The sequence below is a fragment of the Polistes dominula genome, unplaced genomic scaffold, assembly GCF_049000335.1.
Source record: "Polistes dominula isolate Pdom_NZ unplaced genomic scaffold, Pdom_raw_medaka contig_16, whole genome shotgun sequence".
In the NCBI taxonomy this organism is placed as follows: domain Eukaryota; kingdom Metazoa; phylum Arthropoda; class Insecta; order Hymenoptera; family Vespidae; genus Polistes; species Polistes dominula.
The window spans coordinates 3,829,592-3,855,858 of record NW_028301040.1 but is presented as its reverse complement, the minus strand read 5'-3'; the positions used below and the strand labels follow the sequence as shown (position 1 = coordinate 3,855,858).

The 26,267-nt window shown below is 29.5% G+C and overlaps 1 protein-coding gene across 6 annotated transcripts in view; it reads right to left on the bottom strand.

The window, feature by feature from the left end:
• Window positions 1-4,437: 4,437 nt before the first annotated feature.
• Hs3st-A (Heparan sulfate 3-O sulfotransferase-A) overlaps window positions 4,438-26,267 on the bottom strand; it is a 69,996-nt gene continuing 48,166 nt past the window's right edge. For 5 of the 6 annotated variants that reach the window (XM_089174664.1, XM_089174662.1, XM_015318004.2 and 2 more), the window contains 3 exons: window positions 14,154-14,248; window positions 5,584-6,085; window positions 4,438-5,288 (listed from right to left, as the gene is read on the bottom strand). In XM_089174664.1, coding sequence (XP_089030790.1) covers window positions 4,650-5,288; window positions 5,584-6,085; window positions 14,154-14,212 — 1,200 coding nt within the window. In that variant the 5' untranslated portion in view covers window positions 14,213-14,248 and the 3' untranslated portion in view covers window positions 4,438-4,649. Of the gene's footprint in view, window positions 5,289-5,583; window positions 6,086-14,153; window positions 14,249-23,887; window positions 24,022-26,267 lie in introns of those variants that run through there. The other variant, XM_015318005.2, reaches the window with a different exon arrangement.

Genomic DNA, 26,267 nt, shown 5'->3' with positions numbered 1-26,267 from the left:
ATTTTATCGAAGGTTAAAAAGTTGTTTTCTACTTTGTTTCAAAAAATCGACATGTATATTTTATTTATTTTGATCTTCGAGCTTGTACTATGGAGCCTATATGCATACACATCTCGTGCGCGTAGATGTGTGTGTGTGTGCGTGAGAGAGAGAAAGAAATAGAGAGAGAGAGAGAGAGAGAGAGAGAGAGAAAAAAATGAAATCCCTTTTTTTTTTACTAAAGCACCACCATGACGAGTCGTTAGAAAATTCATGGGTCGAAAGTCCCTAAGTGGGCTGAAAAGTTCGAAGCTGATTTTTATAATCGATTATTATAAACAATTAGATGGTAAAACTATAATAAGTCTAATTTCACACATAAGAATACAAATGTAAAGAGAGTAATTGATTTTTTACAATCAACTAAGAACTTTTAGCTCGTCAATGAATCTTTTGATTCATTTTACATGTTCTCTCGTGTTCCATGGACCAATACTGGTTTTATTTTTCCTAAATGACGATTACACTCTTTTTACATATCAATCTACTTTTTTTTGCGTAGCAATTAAGTTCTCTTGTACTTTTTTGTTTTGTGTTATTTTATTTTTTTGTTGTTTCTATTCCGGTCGAAAGATCGCCCGTCTGATCGTAGCGAAATTAACAGCAATGGCGGCTTACAACATGTGAGTCAAATTACGGTCTGTGAAATGGAAACGAAGATACAAAAACAAAAATATATAAATAAAATGATACTCTTTTGGTTTATCTTATCAATATCTTTGGAATACTTTCTATTTTTTATTAGAAATAAATAATTTTGTTTATAAATTAAATAACACAACAGATAGATAGAGAGGATAACCTCAGTTATGACGTTAAATAAACGTCGCTAACAATTAACCTTAAATAGGCTTTAAATAAACAACGATAATAAAATTAAAAAAAAAAGTAACGTAAATGATATAAAATATATGAATAAAATATCTAATATAATTATAACAATAAAAAAATAAAACAAATGTATAAATACGTTCATGTAATAATTCAATCATCTTCTTTGTTTTCTGAAGTTTGTTACAAAGTAAAAAAAAAAAAAAGAAAATGTATATTAAAATAAAAAAGAGAAAGACAGAGAGAGTGTGCGTATGTGTGTGTGTATGTGTGTATGAGAGAGAGAAAGTATAAAAAGAAATAAATATTCGTGAAAAAGTAAAAAGATCTGCGATACTATTGTACGTTGTAGAAATCGGTTTCGGATTTGCCGGGCTTCGGAAATCGAGACGCGGGCTTTTTTAAAAAGACGAATGGTCAACTTTATCTTGGTTGGTTTTATTCTCGCTTTCTTGGTGATGTACGGACCCATCCCCGTACTTTTTTCCAGAAGGATCGTCAGCATTCTTCTTTTCTCTCTCTCTTTTTATCTATATCCTTTTGCTCCAATCTCGCATGTCAGACTATAAGAATCGTTTCTCTCTCTCTCTCTTTCTTTCTCATCCTACAAATCCCTTCCACCTACCACTCTCTCTCTCTCTCTCTCTCTTCGTTTTTCTCTTTTTCTCTCCTGCATGAAGATATCCGATATAAGCTTCTTCATCGATTTGAACGAAAACACATCGACGGCATCTTCTTTTCTACGAAGATTTACATCGGATTTTTGAGTGCTCTTATTCGTGATTGATCGAAAAACGAAATGATCGTTCTGACGTAAAAAGAAAGAAAGAAAGAAAAAAAAAAAGAAAAAACAAACAACACAAGTCAAAGAAAAAAATAAAAAAATGCTTTCCAATTTAAATCCCCCTTTTTTTATTCTTGTTGTTACGGTTGTTCGTTCCGCATTCGAAACGGGACTCGGCATGATGGTATGGCGGCCATTTTGTGAAATACGATAATCTTAACGACACGATATAACAACTTCCAATGTGGATTATAAAAATATTAAATCTTTCCTTATATATATATATATATATGTATATGTAATATTTCTGACTAGATTTAACCTACTGATATGTTCTTCTTCGATCGCTGTTTTTTTGTTTCCCCACCCCCAACCCACATCGTTTTCCCACCCACCCGTTTCCTTAACTCACGGACCAATGTGATCCACAGGGCTGACACGGGGCTGAGAGATACATGCATCCCATTTTTTTTATTCCTATATTTCTTATGCTTTGATACTATTCCCACCCAATTATCTAACCCCCACCCCTTTCCCCAATCACGATCTTATTCTTCTTTTTCTCTTAACCCTACTATACTCCTTTCTTATCATTTATTTATTTATATATACCTATATATATTATATATACTTTTTTGTTCTTATTTACTCAATTAACCTCCCCTTTCGTCCCTCTATATCCTATCTTCCCCTACCCCGTATCTCTAGTTTATTTTGGCCGGCGTTACTGTTACTTCGTGTACGTATAATGTACGTTTATGCGTATTCGAGTTGAATGAAAAGTTCATGACGATTTATTATTATTATTTTTTTTTTATATATTCGATATAATATTGTATGGATAATTATGATAATGGCTTAATTGAGTCATTTATTTTGAAATTGGCCTAACTCCATTTGCCAAGTATTATTTTCCGGTTACACGTGGTTATTGTACAACTTCATGTTGTGTATCAATAAAGCATTTGAAGTTGCTTATATTCCGAGTAAATATGATAATATTTTCTAGTAAATAAAATGACACAAGAAGATTTTGTATATACAAAATTATTAGAAGACGTAATATTAAAAAGGGTAAAGAATTCTGATGAAGAATCAATAAACTGATTAAAAATATTATATGTTGGATGTTTTGAATCGCATAAATTATATTTCCGAAGTGTTTTAAACATATGTAAAATAAATAGAGTATTGTTTTTTTTTTCAATTTGAAGTAAAATAAGTGGCTCAATTATAAGTCAAAAAATTATGCACATTTATTTTATGAATAATTTAATAATATAAGTCATTTGAATATAAAATAAATCATAAAATTCATTTTTTTTTCAAATATATTTTATAATTATTTATAATTATAAATAAAATAAACTATAAAGTTTATGTTTTCAATTTTTCTGACTCAGTCCACTGTCATCATTTCCGAACAAATATATTTTTAAATATATATATCGGAATAGAAAAAATGTTGTTTGTAATATTTTCATTAAAAAATTGTCACGAACTTTTCAAACAATCCTCTTTATGCTTATAAGTTTTGTGTGCGCGTGTGTGTCACGAATTTTGTTCGTAATAATGTGTTGCGTGTATTTTGTTGTATTTAGTCTCTTCATCTTCCCATTGTATTTTGTTGTATTTTTTATTTTTCTCTTTTTCTGAAATATTTCTCTTATTCCTGTTTAACCCGTTAATGTGGGCAGTCACTTGAGAATAAAACGAGTATGTAACAGAGCGCATATCGATGGATCGTTGCTTCTCTTGCATGGAAAAAATCGATTCTCGAGCCGAAGCAACGTGCAACAGCTTATATTATGTACGTAAGGTATATATCGCCGATCGCCATATTGTTCTCGATTCAGAGGATACATATATACATATTTACATGTATACAAGAAAAAAAGAAAAAGAAAAGAGAAAGAAAGGGTTGGAAAATGTGTGAAAGAAGACGTGATCATTGGATGTCGTTCTATTTTCAACATTTTTAGGTTGCATTGAAAATACTTTTTCCATTCGAATTTAATTATTGCAACTTTTTGTTCGTAATCTCAAATGATTAACTAATTTAATTTTAGCATTAGAATTTGCTAAATCAATTGATTTTTTTTTTGTAGTAATAATTTGTTTTTAATTATTAAATCGATTCGAATATAGTTTTTAATTATAAACGATCGAAGAAAGGGTAATTATAAAAAGTCTCTGAATCGAAACGAATATTTGAACCTTCGATATACACGCAATTATTTATACTTCTGTACGGAAGTATAAACAAATCGAAGGATAATTGTAGGAAGTAGTACATTAGCACCGTATTTTTGTTGATACCACCAATTTTAAAGAATCATGGAAGTATATATCCTGATCCAACGTTCGTTCTTGATCAAAATTACGTGTCTTTCTCTCTCTCTCTCTTTCTATTTTTTTTAATTAATAAACAAAAAAAATTCCCTAGCTAGCCACGTGACATGACATTAGAGTCAAGTTTTGGAAGAATGAACGATGGACGCTGTCATGGCGTCCAAGTCACGTGGTCAGTACTGTCACGTGACAATATCACGTGACTATATCACGTTACACAGTCCCATCTTCTTGTAGGAATTTCTATCGAACGAATTATAGTACAATCAACGTTCAATAACTTCTTGTAACTTTCAATTCGAGATTCTCGCCTGCGAGTTTATTTTAGATCGATTAAAGGACGTCTAAGTTTTCTTTTGACACGTTATCCGAAGCTCCAATGGCGCGCGTTTTCTTTTCTTTGATTAAACGAGGTAGAGAATGTGAAAATACGTAAGGATAGTCATTGTATTGTCGCAAGTAGATGATGCGGATTTGATTATAATCAGTCGACTAAGATTAATTGGGTATATGAACGATGTTATTTTCTCTATCTTTGAGTTTGATGATAATCTCAGAACTAGTATAAAAAAAATGAAAAAGAAGAGAGGGAGTGAAGACGTAGATCATCAAGAACGAACGTTCATCGAAATATCTATGATGGCTATTCCTCGGGCCAGCCGAGATCCTCGCCAACCAGTTCATAAAATCGCTGATTATGTTCGTTGAAGAACCTTCTGAGTTTGGTGACAACAACTGGACTAACTCTTGGATGTTTACGACCTTTGCTTTCTCTTAAACATTTTTCTGAGGTTTCATTGCGTAGACAATAAAAGCCTTTAGTGTGATTGAAGTAAAAATTGTGCCTTCCTATTCTTGGCTCTAACCCTAGAAAGTTCTCGATTTTTCTTAATTGCGGTACGGGATCTTCGATCAATTGATCCCCATTAACAATGAGAATTTGTTCTCTTGAAAATACCTCTAACCAACGATGCATGAACGTGTGATAGAGAGAAATGGCGACTGGCCTGTAGGATTCGTTGATGGTACCATCAGGACGTATCACCAGTTCCTCGAAGCTACGCGTAGCTTGAACTTGCTGAGATTGTTGATTATTAATAACGTTGCTACTACGTGATGACGATGTGCCATTGCTGTTGATGTTGTTGCTGCTAGTCAAGGTCGAAGCTGTAGCAGCATGAATACGTAACTGCGTGTAATCTGATATGGCTCTGGTAACGGGCTCCCTCACAATCAATAATAACTTCACGCTGGCGTTCATTGCTCGTATTCTCTCTGGTACCTGAGAACACAAGGACGACAGGAGGAAGAAGAAGTGTTACCAAACCTGCTGCTACTAGAAGGAGAATCCAATGATGTTGGTGGAGAACTATTATTCCCTTTGGGATGTAGAAGGTAATGTAGTAGGGTTGACAAGAAACATTGTACTTGTTAAACGAATATAGGATATTCTTTTGAAAGATACAAATAAAACGAATGAAAAGAGAAAGTATATCAGACGAAATCTTGTTAGAAAATGTAAAACACTTGATATAACTTTTAATAAATAATAGCTCTAACAATTTATATCGACTTACCTCAGGTGTAACGAAATAACTTGGACTCTTCTCGATGGTAATTTGACCTCTAACGGAATATGGCATTTTCCTACGGTACCATTCGAGTCCTTTCCCATAATTATCGTCACGATCAAAGAAATGTACTTCTCCTGATGCTTTCTGTATTTGCGGATGTAGGAAAAGCATCTCGAGGAGTGCCCTGGTGCCGCATTTCCTTACACCAATAATGATCGCTTGAGGTAGGTGACGACTCGTACGTGTATAATGGACCTTACTGGAGAACAAAAGTGGTGGTGTTGCACGAACCTGGGTTACCAATTCAATCGCACGTCCTTCGACGGCTGAAGCAGCATGTAAACTGTACACGGCGCTGTCATAGAGCACGTGGAAGGTTAGGAAGAGGGATAATAGGGCGACCGTGAGGAATGCCGCGGCCATCTTTGGCCTTGAAATACCGACCACGAGTATGCAGTCCGACGTGTCGCCCTCGGCCGGCCTCATGGCGGAGCGGGGCATCCACCTGAAACAAACATTATCTATATTATTATCTATTCTAATAATAAACAACAACAAAATCAATTATCGTTCATACTATTCAGAAGTTAAATGATCTTTCTTTGAGATGTAATTTTATTTATTAGAATATATCAGGATTTAGAATGAAAATAATAATATGTGCAACATAAATTAGAATATGGGTAAATAAATGTAAGAATAATAATCGTTTATTCTATCGTGTTACTATTGTGTTCTATGTTGCCGACACGTCCGTGCGTTTCGGCAACCTGTAAAGATCTCCCAACCATCTTTACTTTATCAACAGCCTTAAGTTGCAACATATATATATGAGAAAATGATGTGTATGAGTATGAAGTAGATAGAGATAATTGTTTTAGCTAAACCAAGACACATGTTCAATGATAAGCATTAAAGCGTGTCACACAGCACGCTCTAATAGGTTGATGCGAACATTGTGGTTACTCTTATTCACTATTATCTCTATTCACTAGCTTCGTCCCTAGCTCGTTAGTATCGCGTGTAAGCAGAATTATATCGTATCATCCGTTTGCGAATGTAACTCCAGCGAGCATACACATATAACTTAGGTATTAGTATGTATATGTTACACGTGGAAAACGAACGATGGAAAGTACATTGTACATTGAATTTGCACGACACGCTAATCGCATGCCACTTTAAATACATACAAGAGTTCAAGGGGATGTTGTAGGGTAGTACGTTTGTAGAAAAAAAAGAAAAACAGAAAAAATGATGATAATCGGCGAGGAAAATGCAACGTGTCGGTAACGAGCCTTTGAAAATCACTGTATTATCGGTCGTACTAAACGATAAATCAAGAAGAGTATAGTATCTACCCGTATGATCTTTCAAAAATACTGACACGAGATCTTCTAAATACGCGTTAGTATATTAGAAAAACAATAATAGTTGAGATTAATAATTGGAACTCATAATCATGAGTTCTATCTTATCTTACAATTTATGGTGTATAAATGTTCGTTATTCTATTATTATTATTATTATTATTATTATGAATATTTTAATAATGAACGAGAATTCAATATGATGGAACTAACAAACATCATCTATTGTTATCTTTTTGATACATCATAGTATTATTAATATTTAAAAAGTAACATTTGAAGCATTGAATTAAATTAAAAATGGCAGAGCTAACAAAAGTCAAATTAGCCGAACATTTCTATTATTTTAGCCAATTATAAAGTAATAAATACGTAACGAGATAGAGAAAATGTAGATAATACACGTGCAGGATAAAAAGAAAAAGATATTTATTAAAAAAGAAGACCCTTCGTAGCGATCGTTTTATTAAGATCGATGATTTCGATTAAGAAGACAGCCGAGCCGTAAAGAATCACATTTTGGCTAATATATTTCCGGGCAGCCCATTTATCTTTGATTAGATAAACGATCGTATTACGATCATGAGATTATCGTCGATGGATTATTTCCGTTAGAAGCCAGCCATCTTCATCCGACTTTTACTCCCTTTTTTTCCCCTTCTTTTTTTATTATTTCGTGCCTTTGTCGTTCATTTTGTCATCATTACTCGACTTAAAAACCAACTTCACGTGTTACAACTCTAACCTCAAAATTTTCCATTTTTAAATCAACGATATTAATGATAATATTATAAACATTCTTTTTAAAATTAATTAAGATTGATTGTTGTACTTTTATCATGAAAAATTATATAAAAAAAAGAAAACTTTTGTTGGGCATACAAAAAATTTGTTTATAAAATAAAGAATAAAGTGGTTCTTCATTTTTTTTATCACTACTGACAACTTACTCTTGTATTATAAACCAGAAATCCTTCATGTTTATATACACAAAGCACCTTTTATCACGACAATTGAATAATAATAAAGAAAGAAAAGATAAGAACAAAATGGTAATTAGAAAGATAGTCTAGTAAAAAGATTATCAAGCTATTCGTTTGCACCTCGTAACCCTGTCGATGAAAGTGAAACGTTTATTTTTATATACCATGATACATCCAACGAGAGACAGAGAGATAGATACGCGAAAGATAAGCGATAAAATGGCCGTTCTTCTTTTGCAACGTCATAAAATTTTTTCACTCTTTACACTTCCTCTCTCTTTCTCTCTCATTCTCTTTTGCACAACCGATAAATCATAACATGCATAGCAGCATGCGATGTATTCTGTAACTAAAAGGAAGAACGCAAACAGAGTAGTTGATTGATCGATGTTTTATTTTCCATTATTAAACATATTTTATTGACTTCAATTTCTTACGAAACTTTGGATAAATTTAATTATTAAATTTCATCACATTTTTAAATATTTGGTTATCCTGAAAGTTCGTGCCGATTTTGAAGGAAGATGGAAGATACAAACCAATTAAGTTTTTTTTTGTTTATTATATATTTATTACATAATAAATATAACTATATATATAATTATAAAATTAATATAATAATATAATAATTTTAGAATTTCGTGCTTCCAGAACTTTTCAGGTTTTTTTTTTAGCAAAAGAACTTTAATGCCATCTATAGAAAATCGGCACGAATTTTCGGTACAACCCAATATTTCAAAAAGAAAATATAAAAAATAAACACGAATATCTGCTATAGAGATAGAATCATTAGGTATTCGGTATAATTACCTTAGAATCTCTTTCTCTCTCTCTCTCTCTCTCTCTCTCTCTCTTTCTCTGTCTCTCCTTCTCGACACATTGTACATCAGCCTCAGGGTTTACTCTAAATGTAACATTAACAGAGTACCTACATTTCTCGACTAAGGGAACCGAAGGGATTTACACGTACAAATTCCTAATACGAATGCATACTCACGTATACACACAAACGCGCGTGCCTGTATTAATATGTCTGTGTGTATTTACTATGCACATATGTACATTACTATAAATTAATTCATACAATTTCTCTTTCTATTTCTCTTAAACTTTCTCACTCTCTTTATCTGACGAATTTAATATAAATAAACACACACATATATATGTATTTACTATAAACACATAAGAATTTAATATAAATTATTTTATGTGCAATTTCTCTTTCTCTTTCTTTCCTTCTTTCTTTTATTTTCTTACTCTTTCTCTTTCTATTAGTTACACTGTTTTAGTAAACTAAATATTTGTTAAGAATTATTCACTCACTTTATCTTTCTAGTATCATAGAAATCACTAGGAAGAAGAAGAAGAAGAAGAAGAAGAAGAAGAAGAAAAAAGAAGAAGAAGAAGAAGAAGAAGAAGAAGAAGAAGAAGAAGAAGAAGAAGAAGAAGAAGAAGAAGAACGTAGATTCGTTTCATCAATCTAAGAAAATATCCATACGTATATAAGGGAGAAGTAAATAAGGTATCACGGCTTTTGAATTTGTCTAATGCTATCATTTCCATTTATCGGAATGATCTTATTATCAGCAAAATCTTGTTATTTCCTTTTACTTTTCTCTCTCTTACATCTTCCCATTGGTTATATTCATCTTTGAAATGGAAAGATTAATCTTCACAGATTTTTGCAAACTTTCTTAAGATATTTTTCCAATTCCTCTCACTATCCTTTTTTTCCTCGATATTCCAATAAAATACATATCCGTAAAACCTTATCTCGCGAAACCAAGATTCGTTTGTTTTATTATTGCATAAAATACAAAACAAGAAAGAAAGAAAACAATTCAAATAAAAATTGGTAAACAAAAAGTTATGCGAAGTAAAAGCGTTTAAAGTGAACGATCTGGTGTATCCGATAAAAATGAAAAGCGGCAACTGAATAAGAAAAGAAAAAAAAAAAGGTTAGGAGTTATAAAATTTATTATAGAAAAATAGAAGAAAGTAAAAAGAAAAATACAAAAAAAAGAGATAATAAAAATAATAAAAATAAATAGAAAGAAAAGTTTTCTTCTTCTTTTATTTCTCTCCTCTTTCTCTCTTGCACCCTCTTCTTAAAGCTTGGATGGATAGCTTTCAAGTTGAGAATAGTTAACGAACTTGTGAAAACGAGCAGAGTCAAAGCGGATGATGTAGAGTGTTCTCGATGTCGCCAAGATGGGGTTTCAGAGAGAGAGAGAGCGAGAGAGAGAGAGAGAGAGAAAGAGAGGGTGAAGGGTCGTTGGGGGAGGACTTGTGTCGCGATCGATTTCTTATATAACGTGTATAAAGCCAGAACAGGCGATACCTTATCGAGGGTAAAGCTACTACTTCCATAAATAATGCAGTGGACATTACGTGCCACTCTGGTTCAGACGATCTCATGTAAAACGTTGTTCTCATCCCCCTCTCCTCCTTTATCACACTTCTCTTCACCATCTCTTCACCATCTCTTCCCCTTTTCTTTCTTTCCCATTCTCTTCTCCCTTTTTTTTTATTATCATTATTATTTTTATTTTTATTTTTATTATTATTATTATTATTTTTTTTTTCTCTCCGGGTACACGTTGTAGTAGCTATTTTGTACCATTTCCTATTCTGTATACGTAAAACCATACACGTATTTCTACTATACCCCTACAAAGTGGTCCACTTAAAGTATTACGATGAATGAAAATCGACGCTGGCTAATTTTTTAATCAAAAATTATTTAATACGTTTCTTTCTTTTTTTTTTTTTTTAAATTTTCTTTAATTTTTTTCTTTTACTCCTTTTACGTTTTAATGTTCATTTTATGCTAATATTGACATGCCTGTGGCGATGATAGTTCGTGAACGTTAGAAGAGAGTTTCTATTCAGGAGATTGTATTTACTTACATGTTTTGGTAATCCACTTAAAATGTTGAGGATTACAAATTTTCGTTGTGAATTTTTTTTTCTTTTTTTAGATAATTAATATTTTACAATCGTATTATTTGTTTTTAAAAATATTTTTCAAAAATTTCGTATAGGAAATATTTCATAGTTTTTTTTATTACATCAACGATCAATGTTTCCTACTGTATTTTGTTTAATTAATAATTGATACTTTATATTTAATAATATCTTTAAATTACATGGATAAAAAATTGAAAGTTTTATGGGTTTTTATGATATTTACAGTTATAGATACTTTTGTATCTTTTAATGGAAATATCAAAAATCATTTGACGTTGTAGGACACGAGTTTTCAGTGTGTTTCATCAAAATGGTACACCACGTGACAAGTTACGCGTTAAATAACAAAACGTATGATAGAATTTCGATATTTTTTTTGTTTTCCAATTGGAGATAAAGCGATCGTTTTAAAAGGGAACGTCTCGGAAGAATTGAATTTAACGATTTGGAACGTTGTTAGTCGTGATAACGATTATATTCAATCTAAAGTTCCTATGAAAGATAGTACAACGAATCGGCCGTGAAACAAGTAGCGTTGAAAAACCGCAGAGCGGCTTTGGTCGTTGGTTTCGATTCAGTTGATTCTGACGACCAAAGTCGAGCCATCCGTGCGGCTTTCGGCGCGTTGCCAAATATTTATTCGCTTCGTCGAGATTCCTCTTTGGAGATGCATCGACCGTATTACATCTATGTATGTATGCATTTATGTGTGTGTATGTATTTTATGTATTTTATATCGTCAAATTACAATTTCAAAAAGCAAAACAAACTTCTAAACTTTTATCTTAAATTCATTCTTTTTCATTCATTCATATTCGTTTTATGAATATTTTAATTATTAATATATTAATTATTAATAATTTTATGAACTCGAAATTATTGAAATACGAATTAGGATAAATCAAAATTTTTGGTGGTATTTTTTGATTTAAAAAAAATGTAAGTTAAAAAGTCTTGATTAGAAAAGAATTGATAATCCATTACGATGAATTACGAATTATTACAAGATGGCGTCGTAATATTACGTTATAACTAACCTCCAAAATTGTTTTATATCAAACAACTATTTTATTATAATAATATTATGATTTCGTATAATATTTTATAAGTATTTAAATACAATTTTAAACCCAATTACAATTTGAGATTGCTTATTTTCACTGACCCACTTGAAACTTTTGATTTATATTAAACCGAAAAAGTAACATTTGAGAAAGAAAATTAACTTCGAAAGAAAAAAAAAATGTTATCAAAAACTCAATTGAACATAATCGAGAGAGTGAGAGGAAAACTATTATAGATTTTTTTCGGGATACAATTGTTGAGGTACACGTAAGTCTCGAACATAGTAGCCGAAAGCTCTTTATGTCCGTTAACTGTAGCCGATTTTGTCGAGTAGTTTCGTGACTCCTCGCCATGTTGGGTTCTGTTAAAATTGAAGGCCTTATCTCGCGAACTAGTTCAATTAGGATCTCGACGCGGAAAGCAGCGATTTTCTCATCAGAAGGACCGACGCGGAAACTTTAATTAGTCCATTACTCGTAGATATCTCGGTTTTAGAGCTTCTTCGAGTCTACTTTTACGATAGTAACCACCATCGTCTCGATCGCATAACTAACGTTACCTTCATTCTTATTCATACATAATTTTACCATTCAATTTTTTTAAACACTTATAATTAATTTTAATAATCATAATAATATTAATAAATGAATAAAAATATAATATAATATAATTTTTACCGTTCAAATAATATTACCAATTTCGTAATTATTATTTGAAAGCATATAGGTTATGGTTATTAGCCCTTTTAAATGGTTGCCACTCAATTTTTTGTTTTAACATTTATAATTAATTTTAATAATCATAATATTATTAATAAATGAATAAAAATATAATAATATAATTATTACAGTTCACATAATATTACCAATTTCGTAATTATTATTTTGAAGCTTATAGGTTATGGTTATTAACCCTTTTAAATGGTTATTAATCTTTTCGTTACTAGCTCGACCCATATACGGATCGTAAAATTCAAATAAAACAAAATTAATTTAAAATAATAATAATAATAATAGTAAAAAAAAGCTAACCTAAAAATCGAACTTCATTATATATAAAACATTCAGTTTATTGATCAAACAATTATTACAGCAAACGAATACGAGTTGTTAACGTTGTAACGATATTTGTTAGAGAACTATTATCGAATGGAAATAAAATATATACTGAGAAAAACAAAGAAAAATGTTATTTTTTTTTTAGATCGAACATGCGTGTGTGTGGACACGCTTAACGCTTAGATTTGAATGTTGCTGTGTAATAGGAAGCGTTTTTCACACCGCACTTTATTTTATTAATTTAAACACAGAATGTATCTCTGTTACTGGCAATTCGCGAGTGCAATAGGATTCGATTTTATTCGCTGCGTTCGGATCACGCTAGACGGATTTTAATAAACAATTTGAGCTTGGGGTTTGGCGACTGAGGGGACTAAAAAAAAATGAAAATAAAAACAAAAAAAAATAAAAGCGTGTGTGAGAGAGAGAGAGAGAGAGAGAGAAGTCAAAGAAACGTCCTTTCAATAATTCCTTCCCGAATCCGACTAGCCATTGTCCCCTACATTGTGTAGATACATGTATGCACACGTGTGTGTACATACATGTATATTGGTATAACGGGTTCAGAGGGTCCTTTGAAAGAAGTATAAAGTTATAGCTGGCAAACAAAGCAATTAACGCCCGCTTCGTCCAACCAAACGTTTTTTTTATTTTTTCTTTCCGTCCATGAAAATAATATACATATATATATATATATATATATTTTTTTTTTTTGTTATTGTATTTTTTTTTCCTTTTGATTTTATATAAAGAATGGAAAAGCCAAAAGGTCCTCCTAGACGATTATAAAAATCAATCTATCTTTTCGTGAAACTTTTTAGGTTAATTGTATTTTTTCGATGACAAAACTGAAAGGTTAGAGAATTTTGTTTATAATGTGGAAAATAATTTCGAAATATAAGTTTAATTTACCATTCAAATTACCTAGTAACTTTTGATCTATCTGTGAACTTTTGAGGATTTGTTTTTATCGATAAATTAAAAAAAGGTAAAAAGACAAAATGCCAACTGTTAATGAAAAATGTGTATGAACAAATTAATTGATAACGTAGGGTGATCACATATTGGTGATTAAAATGTCATTGATTTTTAAGTATTAACGAATTGTTTATAAATATTATACTTACAAGACATCTATGGGGGACAGGGTAGACCACTCACGACGAGGCCGTGCCTTGTTGGGCATTTGCGTTAAGTTTAGTTGTTCACATTCTTGAAATTCCTACAAACAAAAATCACAAATTATTAAAAAAAAAAAAAAAACAGCCACTTTTTATTATTTATTGTAAAGTAAAATATGTTATTTAAAGTATGATTTTTTAATCATTTAATTATAGTCAATCATTTATTCGGTGTGTGTAGATGTATTTCTGTGGTGTTTGAATATTTCAAAGAAAAGAAAATTAAACAAATAATAGAAAAATTTGTTTGTTCAGCAAATACAGAAAAGAAGATGGAAGATGGAATGGACGAAATTTTGTCTGAAAAAATCCAATATTTTTGCACTGAAAATATTCTCTCTATTTTCTGTAGCAGGTTGATCAACCACAAAAAGAAAAAGTCAATTTAAAATATGATATCAACGAGATTCGACACGAGAATCTAGTCTTAACATAAGCGAATTATAACGAAATCAAAATTCGTGCGAACATTGAAATTTTCGTGTTATAATTTTTGCATTTATTCTTTAGAATGAGGTTATTATGCGGTTATTTTTCGACGAGATCAAAAAGTGAAGAATAAGAAAAAGAGAGGTGGAAAAAAATCGGATAGAAAGATAGAAAGGAACTTTTGCGTACTTTTTCTCTAAGCACTATCCTCCCTTCCACCTCTTCCACCCCCATTTTAAAACCCGCCACAAAGTTCACGAAGTTCAAAAAGTTCATGTAGATTGTCTGCGGCATCTATCGGGCAATTTTTACTCGAGGCTCGATGAAGTTTTACACGCCAAACAAAAAAACAAAAAAAAGATAAGAATGAAGAAAAAAATCAAAGGGAAGTCCGAACCAGATTGCAAAAATTCGATTGATCGATTAAAAGTAAAAAAATAAAAGTTTAAAATATTGTTTTTTTGTAGTTACACCATTAATTCAAATGATTTAAATTATTTATATTAATGCATAAATAAACATATCGATTATATTATAAGATAGGATTACTAAAAAGTTACTAGACCATTAGAAAAAATGATAGCCATTACCAAAAACAAGATGGTGGTCTTTCGAAAGACATAACCTACACAATTAACTACAAATCATTTCGTAAAAGTATATATATTGTTTATAAAAGAATAGATATGAATTTTTAATATATAAAATAATTATTTTTTATTTACCAATTATTTAATTATAAAATATTATTACAAAATAATAAAATAATATTGGTAAATAGATATAATAACAATTTCCTCACACACACACTTAAATATGAATATTTAGAAACAATGAATTAGTAAGAGCTAAAAAGTATTTCTTTCAATTATGAAACTTCTTAAATAATACAAATAAAAATGGATAATCCTAGGGGGGAAAGAAAAGAATAAAGTAAAAACAAAAATTGCATTGAAATTCTGTTCGTGATATTATCAAAGCCAAATTCGTTGCTGGTTAAATAGAAAGAGAATTGTGGAAGGGGAGTAGATTTAAAACAAAAAAAAATAAAAAATAAAAGAGGAAACTGGGATTTGAAGACAATGCAGTAGAGGCCTAGGAGGATAGTCCGAAACAAACCACCATTATACATATAGTTACATGCATATACATATATATAGTACTGCAGTGATACGTGCAAATCTCCGAGCCAGAAATAAAGAAAGAAAGGAAGATAGCAAAGCAGAAAGAAAAAAGAAAAAAAAAAGAAGATTTTTTTTTTGACAAGCATTGTTTGCACCCACTATCGATCATCGTTGAGCCACTGTTTGCGGATTGGGTTCCGTTCTGACACGGAATGATCGTTTAGGAAGGTTTAAACCCTATCCGGATTTGCTTTTCTATGCTTGGCCCTGCATCAAGCTAATCTTTTGTCGAGATCAAAACTTTTTGCCAGTTGACAAAAAAAAAATAAACGACGAAAAAGAAGTGAGATATACAAGAAAAAAAAAAGATTTTTTTTTTTTAAATTCCCTAAATTACTAGAGGGTGTCTCGTCGGTAAGATAGAAATCTTTTTCTTTTTCTAGAAGAATATTTATAAATTGTTATTTTCATAAGTTTTTTTTTCTGAAATCTTTGATCATTTTAATTTAAAATAAATAATATGAAGATATTAGAGCATTAATAATTTATTTGTTATCCCTATGACATTTATTTCTAATTTCAACAATAAGCATAAATTATTAGATAAATATTCACACATACGTCTATTAGTAATGTAATATATAATAGTAATATGAACAGTCTAATAGAGAAATGGCAATGAAATAACAATTCATTCTTCCATTGAATGATTTAAAGTGACTACAAATCATATCTACACGAGTATATTGGATCTCACATTGTGTTTTTATTTTAATCGCAATGGTAATTTGTTCTTGAACCTGTACTCCTCTCTCTCTCTCTCTCTTTCGGTTTCTTTCTCTTTCTCTCTCTTTTACCTATTACCGTGTAATGCAATAATATCATAACGTTCTATTTATGGGTTAATCCGTTAATGTTACCGTCTCTATATCTATACCTAATTCGGGTAATTTAGGCTCATTAAATTATAGTGGAAGGACGATTATCTCCTGAGCGACTCGAGGGACAAAACGTGATGGTTCAATAAATTGAAGCTTACTTCTATTTATGCATCCCCATGAGAAATTATTTCTATATAATAACAATATATATTTATATATATTTTCTTTTTATTCGAAGATAATCCGAATTATTTTATTTCATTTGATTAAACATTTTTGTTAATCAATATCAAAAATAGTTACCACCAAAATACGAGATTAAATATATCTGGGAACAATTTTATTGTACACATTTTTTTTCTTTTAATTATAAAATTATTAATAAACACAACATTTTTATATGGGTTTATGGTTCACCGATATTCAGAACCTTATATACCCTAAACCCCATAATTCTCGTATAACACACAATTTCAAGACCATTGCTTGAAATGTTTGCTGTTGACTTTAAATCTTTTGTAGAAAGAAAACAAATCAGATTTTTCGCGTTATAAGTTTTACGTTTAACGTTTATAATATCGTATTATGTAAAGTATATAAACGGATGGCGATAAGAATTTCCATTTAAATTGTTTCCTTTTCTCGAAAGCTATGCCATGTCAGCGAGTAGTAAGAGAACTCGAAAGTTTCTCCATCTCTCTCTCTTTCTCTCTCTTTCCCTCTCTCTTCTCTTTTCAGGTATGCAAATTCAAAGTTGCAGTACACCTGTCCCCCCTCTTTCTCTCTCTTTCTCTTTCTCTCTATCTTTTTCATTTCCTCCCCAACCCTTTTTATCTTTTTACACTTTTATTCGTTCTTAAAGATTTTTACCTTTGATTGAGTAATTTCAATTCAAATTTAATTTAAAAATCTTTGTTGACAATATTATTTAATTTAATTATCCTTGTTTAGATCAAAGGTTGCCAAAGTGGTGTTCCATGAGAAAATTTCGTTGGTCTCCAGAAAAATGTGGAATATACTTACTCATCATGTTAAGTTATTGTTTAAGATGCATTGAAACATAATTTAATTTATAACAATAATAATAGCACAGAAAAGACATTTAATCTCTTTTTAATATTAAATACACATGTATTCAATATTTTTCAATATTTTGTGCTACTAGGGTTTTATAATTTGGTAACAATTTATATTGGTTGGCAAGAAAGTAATTTTGGCTTGTACCATTAAATAGCGTTATGTTTGTTTCGTTATTTTTTTGTTAATGTGTGTTAAAATTTTTTAATTATTTAATTTAAAGTTCATTTTCTGTATAGAAACAATTGAGTTTTATTTCACACTAGAAAACTGAAATTACTTTCTTGCAAACCCAATAGTTTTATTTTATTAATCAGGTACATTTTATGTGTTCTTAGATGACAATTTTTTTTATAAATATATTTAACACTTAAAAAATCCTATTAGTGGTCAACGGGACTTAAATTATGAATTTACTGGTCCACTAAGTCAAAAAGTTTGGTGACCACTGGTTTAGATTATTATAATATATTATAATTGTATATTATAATATTAATTATTATTTATATAATATTATATTGTATTTATTTTATTTATATTTATACTTATTTTATAATTGTGTATTATAATATTATATATTATATATTATAATAATGGTTTAGATTATTATAATATTCTACGTTTATTTACGAACATAATCTAATTTGATATCATCCTACTATCCTATTCTTTACCCATGAGAGAACTTCAACCGATTATGGGAATTTAAAAATGATGATCTTGCATTTTTCTCTATACAAATTCATTTGAATTTAAAAACCAACAGAAATTTTTCGTATTCCTATTGAATAGTGGAGTTCTAGGGTCTCCTCTAAATGGGTTTGGGTATTTTTGAAAGGATCAGAAAAATATGCCAATATTAAAATTCAGAGAGAATTTGGATTAAGAAATCAGAGAGAGAGAGAGAGAGAGAGAGAGGGAGAGAGATAATTCAGAGAGAAAATTATTTTCCTCTATTTTTCAAAATTTTGCTTTATGAAAAATTGTATGAAAGGACTTTTATTTAACAAAAATCGATGATAAATATTTCCAGTAAAATGTTTGAATTGGAAAAATAAGAAAGATGAGAAAAAAAAAAGAAAATGATTTGAAAAAATGATTATAGAAATAAAAAAAAAATTTCATTTAAGATGGTGGTATAATACACGTAAAAGTAATTTTTTTCTCTTATCGAAGAAAGTCAAATTATTTTCATTTGGCAAAAGGAAATGTTAGATGTTAGACATCGTGTGAGATAAGCCACATAGTCTAATACCAGGAAAGAGAAAGAGGGAAAGAAAGAATAAGAGAGAGAGAGAGAGAGAGAGAGAGAGAGAGAGAGAGAGAGAGTGAGAGTGAGAGAGGAAGAAGTTTTGTCTTGCTGCGACAGATAAACGTTATCTCATGAAACGAGGAGAAACTTATTGCCTGGCCTTGAGGGTTAAAGATGATACGGGTAGACGCTTGAAATATGATTTTCTCGGGATCCTACTGGAGAATTTTCGTGTCATTCATTTATAATTCGTGAATTTTAACTTTTACTCTCGAATCTATTTTATCTTTTCTTTTTATATTTATTTTTATTTTTGATATTCTTATCTTCTTATGATAGGATTATTCATTTTTATTGAGACAAAGTGATGTGACCTAAAAAGAAAAAAAAAAAAGGAAAAGGTGGTGTAAAAATATTTTTGTATTTTTAATCACATTTTTTTTTTTTTTTTTTTAATAAAATTGATCAGAACATTTTGTCGGTAACAGAATAAAGTAAGGGTAAGAAAGAAAAATAATATATATAAATATATTAATATTACTTTTTTTTAATTATTATTTATTATTTAATTATTAATTTAAATTAATAAGTTTTTATTTAAAAAAAAAATAATATATATTTTTATATTAATTTTATTATATATAAAATGATATATTTTATATTATTTATATATTTTTTATTATTTATATATATTAATTAATCTTAAAACTATATATATATATATATATATATATATAAATGCATATATATAGCTACATCATAATTTCCAAATAAATTACACGTACGAATAAATAATTATTACTTAAGACTATGAAAAATAAATGCAAAAATAAACAAAACTAAACCAGACAAAAAAGAAAAAAAAACAAATAAAGTAAGAATAAGAAAAGTAACATAGAGTTTTATTGGAAATCGTGAGAAATCTACACAACGTCGTATAAATTTTAATTAAAGCAACCAAAGCAAATATCAAAATTAGATGTGATGGGAATGGAAGGATAAGGGTGACCTTGATCGTGTAAACTGAAGAACCTAGCACGACGAATGTAGTGCACTCGATAATCACACAGCCAGTGTCCTGAAATCCGTGTCAAGCGTTCTTGATATTGGCATTGAAAGGGATACCCACTTCTCTCTCTCTCCCTCTCACTCACTCTCTATCTCTTTCTATTGACCTACGTATACTCTTCAGGGATTTGATAAAGTGCATCTTCGAGGAGAAGCCTTTCCTTGTTCTTTAGGAATACGGATAAAGAAAACTACTTGAAAAAAAAACAGTCAATGCTGTTCCAACCTACACTTGCATCTTTTGTGTCGTTTTCTTCAACAATTTAGAAGAAAAATCATCTCTTTCTTTCTTTCTTTTATCTTTTTTTTTTTTTTTTATTGTAATCGTTAATTAAAATTCATTAAATATAAAGTCACATTTTCATTTAGATAAATAATATTTTTTTAATTTTTATTCTGTGTCAACTTTGTTATGAAATTTGTAGACAAAAAAATAGGAATATCATAGGGGTGTGTTTTTATATAGTAGTAGTAGTTAGTAGTTAGTAGTTAGTATTATATATTTATATAATTTATATTAAAAAAAAAAAAATATATATATATATATAATAATATAATATATATATGTAATAATATATATATATAAATTAAATTAAATATATAAATATAAATAATAAAATAATATATATAAAATATATATTATATTATTTTATGTATATAAATGAAATTGTGTATAATAATACAATTATCAAGAAATAAATTTACAAGATAAATTAGGTTTTATTCCAACCGTAAAGATTGGAATGAATATTAGGTTGAACTACAAAAAGAAAAAGAAACCTGAAAAGAAATTATTTATTGACCTAATTATTACCGTTTTAAACTACATTAGACATTTCTTTATAAATACCTACGAAATAGGATACAATTAATAATTATACCGTGATCCAGAAATATTATAAATTTGCAAGACAAATTAAATTTTATTCTACCCCAACCCTCCAACCATAATAGGAAGCCAGGAAACAAAATGAGGAAAAAAAAATCAATGGAGACATTATTTATCAAATTACATTTGTACTATCTATAACTACAATATACTTTTTACAAATTTTTTTAATAATTATCTATGAAATAGTATAACATATTAAAACAATAATTATACTGCAAATCATAAAATGAATTATAAAAATTTCGTTTGAACTATAATAATAGGTTGCCAGAGAGAAAAAAGAACCGAACGAAAGAAACTATAGTAAAATCTACAAAGTACTATTAAAAAAAAAAAAAACAACCGCATTTACAAAAAGTTCGAAAATAAGTCTCATTTTGAACCTTAAACTTACTTCGATTCTCTCAAGGACAGACACGTCCTAGCTAACTCGATTCGCTTGAGCCTTTTTCTTTCGAGTACTTACCTTCCATCGACTACATGTTGAAAAAGGAGATGGAAGCGAAGGACGAAGAAAAGAAAGAACGAAAAAAGGGGAAAAAAGAAGAGAGAGAGAGAGAGAGAGAGAGAGAGAGAGTAAAGGTTTTCTTTCGAGAACTCGTGAGCATATCGTAGGAGTACGCAAAAGGCCAAATGTCGTGGCCACGTTTCTACCCTTGTGCATCGATTACATCATTTCTCGTTTCCCAAACCCCTCTTCACCCTTCAACCCCTTTCTATACCCTCTCTCAACCCACACACACCCCCATTCTCCTGTTTCCTTTCCTTTCGTTTGAGCTGGGATTCAATCGTGATAAAAGACTCGCTTACAAGATCTCATCCAATTAAATAATTATGATTATGATGATTATGATAATGATAATGATGATTATTATTATTATTCTTATTATTATTAACATATTATTAATATTTAATACTTAAATGTGTATATTATTTTTAGAATTGTGAGTAACCTAATTTTTCTTAAAGTTGAACTTAGGAAAATTGTTTGATTACGTGACATAAAATATTATTTAAATAATAGGATAATTATTTAATGTTTAATAATTAAAAATACGTATTTATTAAAAAATTTTAATTTAAAATGTGAGATGATAAATGGATATTTAAATATTTAAAGTAATTTTATTATAAATGTTATTATATTAGAGTATTATATATTATCTTAGTGTATATAATTAGAGTTTATTTTAATATTATATATATATATATATATATATAATATATAATAATATTATATATATATAATATATATAATATATATAATATATATATATTTATTATAATAATTATTATTTATATAATATTTTATTATATAAATTTCTATTAAGTTATTACTCTCTGTAATATTATTATATTATTATATTAATAATATTATTTATTATATATTTAATATTATTATTATTTATATATATATTTTAATATATTATATTAAATATTATACTATTATAATATTATTATAATAAAAAAATATATTATAAATCTACTCTCGGTTTGATATAAATCAAATACCACAATTATAATATCTTAACTGCAAAATTACCTTAATAGGATTTTTAAATAAAATTCATCAAAAGTAAAGATTATTATTATTATTATTATTATTATTATTATTATGATATCAATGATAATGTTTTCTTATGAATAATGATAAGTACAAGATATGAAAATCATTGAAAGAATAAAGAATATAAAATACGCAACGATGCAAATATTACACTCGAATGAATCGATCGTACGTCGGGTACGTAGTTTTCTTTCTGAATGATCAAAGAAACATTTCTTTCTCTGACATATTTCCGTTTCCTCTCCCCTTTTTACTCTCCTTTTCAGCGAATTAGTGAAACGAAGAACATGACGAATGAGTTAACAAATATATTATGTATGATGTAATAACAATAATAATAATAATAAATTAAAAAACAAAGTATAGAAATAAAAGAATAAAAATAATCTTTTATAATTCTTCATTGAATTGCATTCATTAATTACTCGAGCACGTGGTATTACTACTACTACTACTACTACTACTAGAAGTAGTAAAAGCTATAGTTGAACTCAGCGAGCTACCAGCAACCCCTAGCAAACCCTCAGACTAAATATATTTCTCGTGAAACTTCCCAAAGGTGGCGTCACCTGAGTTAGTATATTCTTCGATAGATACGAAAATGCTGGCTTCCGTAGATTTTAGTGTTTATATATATATATAAATATATATATAGATGTATGTGTGAGTATTGAAAGCGCAAGCGTAGTAGAAAAGCTTCGTAGAGCTTGACTGAGTCAAGGTCTACCTAGCAAGCCAGCCAACTCTCTCCAATTGCACATCACTACTACCCCTACTACTACCTCTACTACTACTACTACTACTACTACCCCTACTACTACTACTACTACTACTACGACTACTACTACTACTATCATACAATCATCATGTCGACCCTCACCCTTTCCCAGTCGATCGACCTGACCTCGCTTTTCTCCTTAAAACGAACGTAACTAAACGTCGAGCGACGAGTCGCTGAAAAGCTCGCACGTAACGTCTCTAAATGTTACCCATGTATAATACATAATAAATATATTATATGCATATATATTCATGTTTGCACATCGATCGTTCAACGCTGATAATTAATGCATCTTTCCAATCAATCATAACTTCCGTTAAAGTTTCTCTTCCTCTATTTATTTTTGTATTATTATTATTATTCTTATTACTACTATTTTTCAATTACATGTAATATTTATTTTCAAGCATATATATAATCGTGTATAATATGATTTTATAGGTGATTTTTAGTATCAATCAATTATATTTTTTTTAAACCTTTTTAAGCTTACAGATTTTATACTTTACGATTCTAAAAAAAAAAAAGAAACAAAATCGATTTTTTTTTACACGGTTAAAAAATTGTAATAATCAATCGTTAAAATTAGCAGAACAAATTTTGGCTCACCTTGTAAATGTGTCCCCACTTGTTTTATTATCTCTCTTTTGTGCTTTTTTCTTGTCTTTGTTTAGATTTAAAATTAAAAGGGCAAGAGCCTCCTTTTTATGTTGTGAGTTCTTATTATAACACTTGAACATAAAACTCTACTACTACTACTATTAGATTCAAGATCACAGTAAGTTGTGTAGTATAGTAGTATGTTAAAGGTGTTGCACTGTTCTCGCAGTATATTCTCTTCATTCTTGAGAAGGTAAAGCTCAACGTTTAGCACAGACTTGGCATTCGGCCCGGGCCAACTTTCGACAGCTCTGAGTTTTGGTGCTTGAAAAATAATCATCGTACTTATGTACATCCCAACATCGTCGATTTTTCAAGTACGCTCTTTTTAAAGAAGAAGAAGGAGAAGAAGAAGAAGAAGATCTTATCGCACGGACATTACTCGAGTGTTTAATATCTTACGTAAAATCTTACTTGCGTGTAGGTTAATTCAAGGATATTTGCAACGAACGACATAGAACAAAAAATTCAATTAAGGACTTGCTGTTATAATATGTGTTCAATATTTTCTTTTCATTATAATAAATTAAATAATTCATTATGTATTCATTATATTCATGAATACATTTTTTGAAATATATTATATAATTTTTCTCCGTTTCTTTTTAAAAGTATTAAATGAAAAATTAAAAAATGGTATTGCATTGATTTTTGTATTTGTTTTGTACTACTTGTTAATTGAATAATCAAAACAAATCAGATTTCTATCGGCAATAAGATAAGCTCAATGACTTTTACCAAGTAAGAATCCTGGGGCCATCATACATAGGACGATTTCAACGTAGATGTCGCTTTCTGTACTTTAGACTTTGAACACACGAACAGGAGAACACAATGCAGAGAAATTCCCAGAGGCAATCGAAGCCCGTTAGTACTTAATCGAATATCGACTGCGTCGGCCAAGATGAACGGCAGGTGATTATCGAAAATTTGAAATGGCTTTTTGCACGATAATGCGACATAAAATGTGTTCAAATAAGGTTATGTTCCATCAACCACCCTCCGCTATCTTGATTTTATCTTTCTTTTATCTTGCCTTTTCTCAAAACGATGGTGGCGTCTTTAATATTTCCAACGAGAAAATATATATTTCACGATCAAGATAAAAGAAAAGAAAGAAAGTAGAAAAAAATCCTTGATATTTAATATAAACGCTTTAAATAATTTTGAAATTCCCGCCAAAATAATATAAATATAATATTTTCTATAATAAATAATAAAAAATATATTTTTCACGATCAAGATAAAAGAAAGAAAGAAAGAAAGTAGAACAAAAATCCTTGATATATAAATTTTCTTCGTACAAACGTTAAGATAATTTCGAAATTCCCGCTAAACTATTACTAATACTACTAGAGTAAATAACGATTAGAAAAAGAAAAAAGAAAAAAATAAAAGGTAGGAGAAAAATATTTAGAAATTTGTTTTATTTGATTTTATTTTGTAAGTTAATCCATTTTTATATAAAAGAAATATCTTTGTGCGTCAGAGAGAGAGAGAAAAAAAAAGATAAATATTCATTTGGTATAAAAGAAATAACGCGACGGACCGGACAACACCATTGGTCGTACTACTTCCGTATATCCACTAAATTCGTTGTTCGGGTTCGTTCGGGTCACGTCGAAAGGCCGCACTTTATGAATTTATGAATAACGCTAAAGCTCGCTTTACGTTAAACTACTCTTTACCGTCGTCGTTGACTCGGGTCAAAAGTTCACCTCTTTCCTTTCCCGCACTTAAAAGCATTCCTATCCGTAATCACAACGTACTTATAATAACACTGAACTATAGTAGAATGTCAAACCGATCATTCATAAATCTCACCGAGTCAAACGAGCCCACGTATAATCCCCCCACTTTTCTTCCCTCTCAAGCGGCACTCATAGAACAGTTTATACACGCCTACACGATTTCCGATAATAGAAATTTCCAATACTATCATCTCTAAAAAAAATGAACAAAAAAAAGGGATATGGGTAGAAATAAAAATATTATGAATAGAAATTTTAAATGACGTCGGTAAAGAAAGAATTACCAACCTGGTAAGAAAGCTTGCCTTAAAAAAAAATAAAAAAAAATAAAACAGAAACAAAAGAAGGGATCGTGTCATTTTATCCTAACCCTTTGTGAGGTGTAATTTTTTTTTATCTTAACCTTAAAACAAGATCGAGTTCTTTTCTTTTCTACGAAAAAAAAAAAAATAAAAAAATAAAAAAAAATTCACTTTGAATCTAAACCTTTGATCGCGTTGGTTGGTTGGTTTATATATCGGACTAGGATAATCAGCCATTTTTTTTCCTCTCTCTCACCCTAAATAAAATAATAAGAT